The 13688-nt window shown below is 43.2% G+C and overlaps 1 protein-coding gene across 2 annotated transcripts in view; it reads right to left on the bottom strand.

Annotated features, from left to right (window-relative positions):
* The window catches only part of LIN9 (lin-9 DREAM MuvB core complex component), a 60045-nt gene extending 49341 nt beyond the window's left edge, over positions 1-10704 (bottom strand). The window contains exon 1 of one of the 2 annotated variants that reach the window (XM_073628306.1): positions 10158-10704. In XM_073628306.1, the coding sequence (XP_073484407.1) occupies positions 10158-10245 (88 nt within the window). In that variant the 5' untranslated portion in view covers positions 10246-10704. The remainder of the gene's footprint in view (positions 1-10157) is intronic. The other variant, XM_073628307.1, reaches the window with a different exon arrangement.
* Between the last annotated feature and the right edge of the window lie 2984 nt (positions 10705-13688).

Raw genomic sequence — 13688 nt, 5'->3', positions numbered from 1 at the left:
ATACAAATATGGCAGGGGGACATGGTTACTGTCTTAGGGGGGTCTGATCGAGGTAGAAGTTAATAATCTTCCTCCTCAGTTCCTCTGGGATTCTCTCTTCACTCCCCGATTATCCACCTCTGAGTTGGTGAATCGGTCATTGCTGAGTTGGTGAATCGGGGAGGGTGAATTCTGACACAGATCGCCAGTGAAGTGCTGAGATCACAGCTTCATAAACTGGCCATTTCTGTAACAGACAGACAATGATGGATTCTCAGAGTGCGGAGATGGCGGAGAATATGTTCCCCCCCGATCATCTGTTTCATTAATAGTTTATGAGCGGAGATCAGCGGAGATCCTCGTGATCACTGCTGTTCAGTTTCATAAACTAACACCTGGTTGAACTGATCTCATTTACAGATGGAAGTTCAGTCCTTTGATCTAAAAGAACTGAGAGATACATTGTTTCTCTTTATCACTATTGCTAAACATTTGCACCTGAGTTTTTTTTCCTTTTGACAGCTCTGCACTTGTTTAACCACTTAAGGACCAGAAGGATGTGCCCCCTTAATGACTAAACCTTTTTTTGACATACAGCACTGCAACGCTGTACCCAAACAAAAAAAAATGTCCCCCCCACAAATCGAGTTTTTTGGTGGTATTTGATCACCTATGCAGTTTATATTTTTTGCGCTATAAAACAAAAAAAAAATTATATATATATATATACACACACACACACACACTATAATACACAAAAAAAAAAAAAAAAGAAAAAGATCGAACACTTGACACTTTTTTGGGACCATTGACATTTATACAGCGATCAGTGCTAAAAAAAAAATGCACCAATTACTGTGTAAATGTCACTGGCAGGGAAGGAGTTAACACTAGGGGGCGGTCAAGGGGTTTAATGTGTTTACATTGACAGATCCCCGTTCTCGCTCTCTGTGGAGCGATCGCGGGTGGCCAGCGGACATCGCGGCCGCCGGGCACGCGCATAGGCTTTGGTGCCCCCTATCGCTCTTGAAGCGGCCGTTGTACACCTACGGTGATTCGCGCATGAGAGCCAACCTGCCGCAATGTGAGGACGGCTGGTTCTTCAGCGGTAACATGAAATCGGGGAAATGCTGTATTAAGATCGTGAGGGGGGTTGAATGGCTAGAATGATTTTTTAACGATTAATCGTGCAGCTCTAATAAAAACAAAAACAAAAAATAGAGATAGAGAAACTCAAAAAATAGGTGGACTTTGTGGGCACAGGAAACATTTTTGTAAAAAATAGTTTTATTACAACATAATTTAAAAACATAGAAACATACAATCAACACCCCATATGGACACAATTTACCAGTTACCCAATAATGCAGCTATGAAGGTTGGATCTAAATATTAAGGTATATCATATCAAAGTAGAAAAGATTGATCCAGTAACACCTTCACATTTTCTCAACGCGTTTCACTAGAAATTAGCTTCTTCAGGACAAATACTGGGTAGGTGCTGGTAGGTCGATATCCAGGGATATGGGAGACTCCACAAAACTGAACAAACATTCAAAAGTTTATAGTATCGCACCTCAATGCAAGTGCATAAAGAGTTGTTTATGAGGAACCCAGAGAATAAGGTCAAAAAGGCTATGTGCCACTATGGAACCAGGTTTAGTCATATGTATCTACTATGTAGTCGTGGTTATACCAATCACATACCAGAGAGCAGGACACACACAGAGGATACCTATGCATAGTAGAAGCGGGCCATATGGACCTTCCATCACCGAGTGGATATTGTTTGTCAGGATTTTTAATAGGCTTCCTCAATAGGGATATCTGCCATACTGTGACACTATAGATGTTACTTTTTCTCTCTCAGTCTGGAGAAATGTTTCCTTCCTGACATTTAGTCACAGCACTTTCAGACCGGAACAATATATCCTCGATATTTCTCCTTGGTCGACGCATTATGCCATAGTGTATGGAAGTATATATTTCTATCACGGGCCTGAATCCTGCTCTCTGATATGTGACTGTAGTAGTGGTTATACCATAGTAGATATAGATGACTAAACCTGGTTCCATAGTAGCACATAACCTTTTTGCACCTTATTCTCTGGGTTTCTCATAAACAACTCTTTATGCACTTGCATCGGTCTGCGATACTCAAAACTATAGACTTTTGAATGTTTGTCCAGTTCTGTGGAGTCTCCCATATCCCTGGATATAGATCTACCAGCACCTAACCAGTATTTGTCCTGAGGAAGCTGATTCCTAGAGAAAAGCATCAACGAGCAAATGTGAAGGTGTTATTGGATCAAACTTTCCTACTTTGATATGATATGAGATAACTTAATATTTAGATCCAACCTTCGTAACTGCATTATTGGGTAACTGGTAAATTGTGTCCATATGGGGTGTTGATTGTATGTTTCTATGTTTTTTAATTACCGGTATGTTGTAATAAAACTATTTTTTACAAAAAAATTCTCTCGTTTGTACCCACAAAGCCCACCTATTTTTTGAGTTTCTCAATCCTTTATTTTTTTGGATTTTGGCATGGTGAGGGTCCTCCCTTCTTAAAATATATATACATTTTCGCTCTCAAAATTCAGTATATGAAGAGGACTAAAAAATACAGTGCCTTGAAAAAGTATTCATACCCTTTGAAGTTTTCCACATTTTGTCATGTTACAACCAAAAATGTAAAATGTAGTTTATTGGGATTTTGTGTTAGACCAACATAAAGTGGCACATAATTGTGAAGTGGAAGAAAAATAAATGTATTCAAAGTTTTATAAATAAATGTGTGAAAAGTGTGGGGTGAATTTGTATTCAGCCCCGTGAGTCAATACTTTGAAAAAACATGATATGCTTTGATCTAAACCATTCAATTGTAGCTCTGGCTGTATGTTTAGGGTCGTTCTGCTGGAAGGTGAACCCCCCCCCCAGTCTCAAGTCTTTTGCAAACTCTAATGCCCTGCACACACGACCGGTTTTGCCGTCAGAATAAACGCCGAAGGTTTCTCCAATGGAATTCCGCTCAAGCGGTCTTGCCTATACACGGTCACACCAAAGTCTGACCGTCCAGAACGCGGTGACGTACAACACGTACGACTGGACAAGAGAAGGGAAGTGCAATAGCCAGTAGCCAATAGCTTCCGTCTCGTAGTTGCTTCAGAGAATGCGTCGTTTTTGGTACGTCGGAGCAGCATACAGACAAGCGGTTTTCCCGATAGGAATTGGTTCCGTCGGAAATATTTAGAACATGTTCATTTCTAGGTCCGTCAGAATTTTCGAAAAAAAAAGAGTCTGATGAGGCATACACACGATCGGAATAGGCGATGAAAAGCTTCCGTCTGACTTTTTCTGTCGGACATTCCTCTCGTGTGTACGCGGCATTACAGGTTTTATTCTAAGATTGCCCTGTATTTGGCTCCATCCATCTTCACATCAACTCTGACCAGCTTCCCTGTCCCGGCTGAAGAAAAGCATCCCCACAACATGATGCCGCCACCACCATGTTTCACGGAGGGGGTGTGTTCAGGGTGATGTGCAGTGTTAGTTTTGTGCTACACATAGAGTTTTGCTTTTAGGCCAAAAAGTTCAATTTTTGTCTCATCTGACCAGAGCACCTTCCACGTGTTTGCTGTGTCTCCCACATAGCTTCTCGCAAACTGCAAATGGTACTTCTTATGGCTTTCTTCTTGCCACTCTTCCATAAAGGCCAGATTTGTGGAGTGCACGACTAATAGTTGTCCTGTGGACAGATTTTCCCACCTGAGCTGTGGATCTCTGCAGCTCCTCCAAAGTTACCATGGGCCTCTTGTCAATGCTCTCCATGGCCCGGCCTGTCAGTTTAGGTGGACGGCCATGTCTTGATAGGTTTGCAGTTGTGCCATACTCTTTCCATTTTCGGGTGATGGATTGAACAGTGCTCTATGAGATGTTCAAAGCTTGGGATATATTTTTTTTTTTTTAGAACCAAACCCTACTTTAAACTTCTCCACAACTTCATCCCTGACCTGTCTGGTGTGTTCCCTGGCCTTCATGATGCTGTTTGTTCACTAAGGTTATCTAACAAACCTCTGAGGGCTTCACTGAACACCTGTATTTATACTGAGATTAAAGTGAAAGTCCATGCAAAAACTAAACTTCCTGCATCTATAACCACCAACATTCTAATACTAAGCTATCTAGCCCTGAAAAGAAAAAATTAGTATACATACCTTTTCTACAGGTGATCCAACCCAATCTCCAGGGGCGGAAGCTCTGATCCCATGCTGAGCTGTGGAGGACACGTCTGTCAACGGAAGCCCCATAGTAACTCTATGGGTGACGTCACTTCCGATTGATTTTACAGCCGTTGTCGGACATGTACTCAGCAGAGATTCAGCCCCTGGAGATCGGGTCGGATCGCCTGCATAAAAGGTATGTATACTGATTTTTTGTTTTTAGGGCTAGAGAGGTTAGTGTTAGAATGTTGGTGGCAATAGATGCAGGGATTTTAGTTTTTGCATGGACTTCCACTTTAAATTACACACAGGTGGACTCAATTTACTAATTAGGTGACTTCTGAAGACAATTGGTTCCACTAGATTTTAGTTGGGGTAAAGGGGGCTGAATACAAATGCACGCCACACTTTAGATATTTGTTAAAAAAAAAAAAATGTTTATATATATATATATATATATATATATATATATATATATATATATATATATATATATATATATATATATAACCATTTATCATTTTCCTTACACTTCACAATTATGTCCCACTTTGTGTTGGTCTATCACATAAAATCCCAATAAATTACATTTACATTTTTGGTTGTAACATGACAAAATATGGAAAACTTCAAGGGGTGTGAATACTTTTTCAAGGCACTGTAGATTTCACTGTCATAGTGCAGTAAGAAATGTCCATACTTTTACATATAAAACCTTTTTTCTATAAACAGTGTAACTGCGAAACACAAAAAAAAAAAAAAAATCTTGCAAAATGTTGAATTTTACCTCAATATAAAACAGGCCTCAGTAACAACGCTTAGGAATCCAGCAGTGAACAAGAATAAGGACTTCATTAAATTATCGCACACAATTCTTTGCACTGTTCATATTTCAAAAAGTAAAAATTATGTTTTAACAAAGCAAAAAAAAAAAATATGGGAAACCACAGCAACCAATTGGATTTCACATAGCTGTAATCAGCTCAGGGAAAGATGAACTCTAAAAGCACTTCACTTTTGCCTTCCTAAAAAGTCACGTCCATTGCTAACAGCCCAAATGGAGACAAACTTGGAGCTTTAACATGGCCATCATTTTATGCATTCAGAGTGCCCACCAGCAAATGACTTTAATGGAGCGATAACCGTTCAGAAGCTTGACCTGGTTTCCGTTGCACTACATTTCTTTGGAAACAACATTTCCAACTGCAGGCAAAGCAGGTCAAACCCGGCCTTTCACTGCATTTCCATTAGTATGTATGCAGCTGCTTTCAAATAGATATGGCTGCGTTTGACAAGAATGACCTTTGATATGAGCCAATTACAGAACTATACAAAATGCTAGGATTGCAGACAGGTGTATATACACAAGTGAATTGTATGGTTTTGTATCTAGTCCCTTGGCAATAGGACATGTAATATAAAGAAGGCATGACTTCAGCCACCAGGAATCTCAAACACGATCATAAGTAATTGCTGGAGACTAAGCAGTCTACAATCCATGTGTTTAATTGACCAAAATTTCTTTGTGAAATTAATTTAACCACTTGCCTACAAGGCACTTTTACCCCCTTCCGGCCCAGGCCAATTTTCAGCTTCCAGAGCTGACATATTTTCAATGACAATTGCGCAGTCATGCAACACTACACCCAAACAAAATGTTTAACATTTTGTTCACACAGAGCTTTCTTTTGGCAGTATTTATTCACTACTGGGTTATTGAATTTTTTTCTAAATGGAAAAAAAAAAAAAACACTTTCATAGTTTGCTATAAAATTTTGCAAACAGATAATTTTTCTCCTTCACTGATGTGCGCCGATGAGGCAGCACTGGTGGGAACTATTGGAACTGCACTGATAATCCGCGCCCTGATTATCAATGTACATGTCTCTTTTACACAAGCCGGTTATCGCTCTTCTCTCCTCTCCTCATGCTGTCAGCATGAGGAAATGAGTGCCAATAACCAGCTTCTGTTTACATTGTGATCAGCTGTGATTGGACACAGCTGATCACGTGGTAAAGAGCCGCTGAGCCGTCACAGTACGCTGACGATCACGGGAGAATGTCATATGACGGCCTCCCAGGTCTGGCCAGACGCGCTGTAGCTGTCATTTGGCTATAGCGTGGTCAGCAAGTGGTTAAAACATGAATAGTTTACTGAGAAATCAAAATGCAAACAAAAATCTATGACAATTTCTTCCAAAGCAAACCTTTCCACCCAGTTCAATCAAGGCAGCTGCGATTCCATCTACTTCTGGTCAATCATTTGTGGTTTAGGTGAAGATTGGTTTTAAAGCTGACCATATGCATGGCATTTTGAACTTTCAATACAGTTTTTTTTCGCTGAAATCGTAAAGCAAATCGTACACTTATGCCGAATACACACGATCGGTTTTCTCGTCGGAAAAAGATATGACGACTTTTCCGACGGGATTCCGCTCAAGTTTGCCTTGCATACACACAGTCACGCAAAAGTTCGCTGAAATTACGACCGTCAAGAACGTGGTGACGTACAACACTACGACGAGCCGAGAAAATGACGTTCAATGCTTCAGAGCATGTGTAGAATTGTTTCCGAGCATGCGTAGGGATTTTGCGTGTCGGAATTGCCACAAACTATCGCATTTTCGGATAGGAACTTTTCCCGACAGAAAAATTGAGAGCATGCTCTCAATCTTTTGCTGGTTGGAATTCCGCCAGCAAAAGACCGATGGAGCATACACATGGTCGCATTTTCCAACGAAAAAACTCTTTTGCGGGCCAAAATTCCGACCATGTGTATGCGGCATTAGTGATGGTTTTGGCCTCGTTCACATGGGGTGTACTATACCGTATGCCTGCTCAGGGCCATGTTTACCCACACGGGGATCTACAGGTGTTACATGCAGGCAGTCCCATTGATGTCTATTGGGACACAGCGGCTGTGTCCCAATATGCATCACATCTGTGAATGCTAGGGGTGTAACGGATCAAAAAACTCACGGTTCGGATCGTACCTCGGATCAGAGTAAAAAAAAAAAGACAAGACAAATAAACATAACCCCCACTGTAATATCCACATCTCCCCCACTGTAATATCCACATCTCCCCCACATCCCCCCCTACAATTGTCTGCTTGCTTGCAGTTGAGGCAGGTGATGATGACATCAGCGCGCCGCTCACCTAGGCTGCAGACGGGTGTACCAAGATGGCCGCCACTCTGGAGCTAGGCCGAAGCCACGGCCTTTCCTAAGGCCGAGGCAGCGGAGCGCTCCCCAGATCTTGTGTGTGCGGCCGATCCGAACAGTTTGACCTGTTCGGATCACGGATTGGTGACAATCCGTTGCACTCCTAGTGGGTGCATGTCCCCTAATGCAGACAGTGAGTAATGAGAGTTTGGGGACACGCACCCGCACAGAAGTCATATTGGGACACAGCTGATGTGCCTGAAAGACATCAATGAGACTGCCTGTATGGAACACCTGTAGATCCCCGTGTGGGTAAACATGGCCCTGAGCGGGCATCGGGTAGAGTACACCCCATGTGAACGAGGCCTAAACCATCACTAAGTGTACGATTTGCTTTACGATTTCAGCAAAAAAACTAATTGAAAGTTCAAAATGCCATGCATATGGTCAGCTTTAAAAACCAACCTTCAGTCAAACCACAAATACACAGTTAAAATACATATATACACACACAAGTTATTCTAACCAAGATTTATTAGGAAACTCTTGTGATTCATACACCATGTTCACAGTATGCTACCAAAGGGCAACACCAAAATTCAGAGATTGCAGCCATCTTGGTGACCTCTGCCCTCTCAGGCCATGAAAAAGCCTCATCACACAGCTGACATGCACTCAATTTCCCTCTGGTGCCTTCACTACATTCAGGGTGATACCACATATTATTTGTTAAATGACTTCACTGGTACTGTACTTTTTAAAACAGTGGATTACCGTTTATAACACTCGCTCCAGAAAACACATTCAGGCGGCCAGGATCTGACCGGTCATTAGACGGCTCACATCACAGACAATGTACTGAGCTGATCGGAGTGACTCTGCACCTCGTGGCTGCTGTGATGGCCAATCACAAATGTAAACACTTAAAGCGGGGGTCCACCTATCTATCTTTTTTTTTTTTTGAGTTCATTCACAAACTTTTCTTCTCAGCATTACATACTCACATATTGTGTGTAATATGTCCGCCTGTGTCAGATTTTGTCAGAAAGAATAACTTATATTATTCACTGCAAGTGGTTTCCATCTTCATTGTGGGCATTTGAAGCCCACAAGCATTTATTTCCTGGATGTGGTGAATGCTGTGCTCCCAGCATTCACCGCTCGTTCCCGCACATGCTCAGTGGCATCCTGGGAAGCCTGAGACTAGCTCCCAGGAGTCTGGGAGAGGCTAGAAACACGCCTACTCCCACGGGAGGAGAACCAGGAAGTGCAAAGAAGAATAGAAAAATAAAAGATAATTACGGCGATTTAAATTTTTTTAAACGGCATGTCAGCATCTAGGCAAGGAAGAGAATACATACAGATATTGTTCAAAATTTGGGTGGAACCCCGCTTTAAGTGTTTACATGTGAGAACATTCTCCTTCCTGTGATAACAGAGGGAAGAGTGTTTTATCAAGAAAGATTAAAAGAATGAAGGCAGCATCAGATTTATAGTGAGGGGCTTTACCCGATTGTGGGATCATATTTTTATCCCTTCCAGCCCCCCTCCTCTCCTGTAGATCTCATCTTCACCATGTCTTCTCTATGTGACCTGTATATTAACACCTTCACCTCCCTTATCCTGCACATTAGAATGTTCATCATGCAAGGCCTTAGTGCTTATACACAAAACTTAACAAGTCTTTCCATGTTCTATAGGTTCATAATAAGGACTCACGGAACAGCAATGATGGGTGTGTGACTTTCTATAATTTTTCAATGGCTGCATTTATGATACATTTAGTATATAAAAAGCTCAAACTTTTATTTTATGTATTGTAAGGAATGATTAAGAGCCCCATTAGATTCAATTGTTTATAGTCTTCACACAGAGACCAAAGGAAGCGATAATTCTCACTAGAGGAAGGATAATATTAGTGGTACTGGCAGGGTCTCAGTGTTGGGTATTTGACCCCCTGGTAGTATTGGCTATTTTCTTTTGTCAGTGGGCCAGAAGTCCCAGTGTTGGGTAAAAAAGCCCACATAGCAATCTATTCATAAGAAGTGTAAGCCAGAAATCCAGTATCCTCCAAAGCACAAAATCTTTATTAGGCTACAGCTGCTCGCACTTGCTTGCCGTTTTAACATGTAGCCTAATAAAGATTTGGGACTTTGGAGGATACCGGGTCGCAGTCTTACACTTCTTATGGATTCATGCTTTTGAAGTTCACACTCCTGCCAGGAGCACCGGACCCCGATTGGCATGTTTATAGACCGGTTGAGCGTTGGTATAGCTTTTCTCTAGCAATCTATTGAGTCAAGAGCAACAGTGTTGGGTGTGGGGCCCCTAGTGGTATTGGCCGTCTTTTTCAGTCAAGGGCCCAATGTTGGGAGTAGGTTCCTTAGTGGCTAGGGCTGTCTTCTTCAGTCAGGGGCCCCTGCGTTGGAGTACAGGAGCTTCGAGTGGTATCAGTTATTCTCCTAATTCAGGGGCCCCAGTGTTGGGTGTAGGGCCTCCTAGTGGTTTTGGCTATCCTCCTGATTTAGGGGCCCCAGTGTTGGATGTAGGGCCCTTAATGGTATTTGTTATCCTCCTGATTGAGGTGCCCCATAGTTGGGTGTAGGGTCCCTAGTGGTATTGGCTAGCCTCCTATTTCAGGGGCCCCTAGTGGTATTAGCTATGTTCTCCAGTCAGGGCCCCTCAGTTGGGGGCCCCCTCTCTCCCAGGCTCCTGTCAGGCAGTGTCGCCCCCGGCCGGTGACAGGTCCAGCCGCCTGCCAGTGACAGCCGCTCCCCGCCTCTCTCACCCTCTACATCGGCCAAGTCGGAGTGTGGCCCCTCCTCGTCTTCCGCCCCCGAGCCGGCGGGGCCCCTGGCGCTCTTCATCCTCTTCATGTTGCCGAGTCACGGGCTGGACGAGCCTCCGTTGGGTTTGAACTCCCCTCTCTGCGCCGCCATTCGCGATCCCGCTCGCGTTGCTGGGCGAGAACATGACGTCAGCACAAACACAGCGCGGACTGCGTGCGCGCTCCCTCAGGGAGCCGCGCGCCCAGCTGAAGAATGAAGACGGGGAATCCTCAGAGGCGCGCAGGGCTGCGGGGGCGCGCTCTGTCTACCTGACTGTGGCCGGTGTTCTGCCATATAGTGTCCTCGTATCAGATAGTGTCCGCCTCGTACTGCGCAGGCGCAGCGCCTGCGCAGTACGGAGGAGCAGGAGATGCCGAAAATGCCCGAAGTTGATCAGCTGACCATCAGCTGTACACGGCGCTCGGGCACCTGTTAGCGATGGCAGTGTAAGAGGGCCCCTCGCGGGCTCGCTTCGCTCGCCACGCTTCGGGCACGGCCTCGCTGCGCTCGGCAAATATTTATTCTAACTCTATGTCCACTTGGATAGTAGGGAATGATCCTGGACATAGGGTAAGAATAAATGCGCAGGCGCCGTGTACAGCTGACGATCAGCTGTTGAACTTCGGAGACTTTCGGAGTCTCTTTTGTCCTCCGTACTGCGCCTGCGCAGTACAGGGAGGACACTATATGATAGGGGACTGAATTCGATAAGACACCGGATAGCTGGCTGCCTAATCCTCGCCCCAGCCAGTTTGAGCCGCTGGCTGCATTACCATCAAAACTAAACAAATCCATTATCGTATGACATTCCCAGAACTGTGCAGAGGACACACGGGGGAGGAATGCCCACCCCTGCCTGTACACCAGCAGACATTCATTAAACAGGTTTGGCTGCTGATTATGTGCTGGCAATGTGAATAGTGAGAGATTCGCTGTGATTGGTGATAATGGGATTTCTTACATCCGGGGACCTGGCAGAGATTTGGGCTATTTTCTGCCCGTTCACATCCTGTGTTGGGCTATTTTTAGCAGTGACACGTGGCAGCTTCTGGATGTGACCTGAGGTGACTTCTACACTCTGCACTCTGATTGGAGGAGGGACAGGAACATACACGGACCACTACTGTCCATGACACTAAAGCCTCATACACACGATCGGATTTTCCGACGGGAAATGTGTGATGACAGGCTGTTGGAAAATCGGACCGTTTGTACACTCCATCGGACAATTGTCGGATTTTCCACGGACAAATGTTGGATGGCAGGTTTTAAAATTTCCCGCGGACAAATGTCTGTTGTCGGATTTTCCGAGCGTGTGTACACAAGTCCGTCGGACAAAGGTCCAAAGTAAAAACACGCATGCTCTGAAGCAAGGACGAGCCAGAAGCGGTCGGTCTTGTAAACTAGCGTTCGTAATGGAGGATTAACATTCGTGACGCAGCAAATTATGAAATCTCGAAATGCAGCGCACAATTCTCTTCTTCTTTAATGGGATAATAATGAAGCTGCTTTGCTGGTGATACTGATGGAGTTATTGCAAACGAATTTTCAAAGGCTTTTTTTCTAGTGATATCAAGAATATTATTATTATGCTTTTTTTTTTATTTGGGCAACTTACCACAACACCATTATCCCGTAGTTTTTAATATCAAAGATACAACTATGTTGCTGTCCCTCATCCATTTTACATTTTGTATTTTAATAAATGTAACTGCCTACTCCCAAACTGTCATTTGAAGTAAAACACATAGCCAAGTATTATTCTCCACAATTCTTTTATTGTGCATTAAAAAAAACAAATAAAATTAGACATGCTATATGCCAATAGAATTTAACCAAAAAGTGCATTTTATACATCCAAAAATATGGAAAATATAACAAATCAAATCATTATTCAACCAAAAAATAAAATAAAAGCCTCATGCATGTGTCCTGCTTCTTAATATAGGGGGTCAACAATGCCAAGAGTTGGTGAAAGCAGGGGTCTGTCGTCCGGAGATAATTTCGAAAATCTCCTGGATTATTCTCCTGGGGCTCCCGCAGCAAAGCCATATGATATAATTGGTCAGGATTAATAAAGCAACCAATTTTTGCTCCAAAAACTCCTCCTGTTCCTGGACTGCACTTGGGTCAAAGTAAGAACTCCAAGGCCAATAATAAATAACACGTTATCTCCTCCGATTCCGCAACATGTCTGGTTGACGAACGGCCGTTCAGAAACTGAAAAGCACCAAATGAAAAGCGCGAATCAACACTCACCAAATGTCTATTAACCTGAAATTAGCAGAAGGAGCCCAAAGGGTGGCGCTAAAGAGCTGAAAAAGCATGTAGTACTTCACTACATTCCTGTTTGTTGGCCGACAATTCCTTGCCGTTTGTATGCAAGACAAAATCCAGGCACACGCCTTCGGACAAAAGTCAGAGGTTTTGTCTGCGGAAAATCCGATTGTGTGTACTAGGCTTTATAGTCAAAGTGTAGCTAGAGCCAAAACCATAAATGGAATATGTTGCAGTGTACTAGCTACACTGGTTTTCCTTCTTTCACTTTATTTTCACCTGCAAATAACACACTTTTGGTCCCTGGGTGGCTACATCACTCCTGCACTGCATCAGTATCATAGCTCCCAAGCGTCCCTGATTTGGAACAAAGTCCCTCTTTCCTCCTTATTTGTCCCTCATTTTGGTCTGATTTTAGTTGTATATAAAATGCACTTTTTAACTTTGAAAAAGTGTTTCACAGCGCTAAACCTTTCACCCACATTCTAAATTGCTGCATTTGTAAATTACATAAGCCAATATAAATTAATATTAGCGGTAAAAGCACTTCTGTATAATTCTCCTTTAAGGGGGAGTGACAAGGGGTGTGTCCCACGTCTACATACTTTTGCTAATAGGTGTCCCTCATTCTCATCTCAAAAAAGTTAAGAGGTATGCAGAGGGGGGAGGCAATTCATAAAAGAGCTAGGAAGGAAAATATTCTTTAAAGGGGAAGTAAAATTTCTCTGCTAACATTCACCTATAGATAAGCCTATAATAAGACTTGCCTATAGGTAGTATAAATATCTCCTAAACTTGTACTCTTTAGGAGATATTTACATTACATACAGCAAGTGACATCACTGGCGCATGTGCACTGAAGGAACGGCCACGGTTGCCGTTCCTTCAGAGCCCTGTGTCGTGAACAGCGGCTCCCACACGCATACATGGGAATGACATCATCACGGCTTGGGCCAATCACAGAGCTGAAGCCCAGAAAACCCGGAAGCAAGACAGGTGATAATGGAAGCAGCTGCAGAGCTGGATGTCAGCACTGGAACATAGAATGCATGAAGGTACAAAAAACTTCAGCCTTTACAACTACTTGCCTACAGGGCACTTTTACCCCCTTCCTGCCCAGGCCAATTTTCAGCTTTCAGCATTGTCACAATTTGATTGACAATTGTGCGGTCATGCAACATTGTACCCAAATTAAATTTTTATCTTTTTTTCAC

Source organism: Aquarana catesbeiana, linkage group LG04 (assembly GCF_042186555.1).
Source record: "Aquarana catesbeiana isolate 2022-GZ linkage group LG04, ASM4218655v1, whole genome shotgun sequence".
Taxonomy (NCBI): domain Eukaryota; kingdom Metazoa; phylum Chordata; class Amphibia; order Anura; family Ranidae; genus Aquarana; species Aquarana catesbeiana.
The sequence above is the reverse complement of the archived record's forward strand: the minus strand, read 5'-3'. Positions and strand labels throughout refer to the sequence as shown.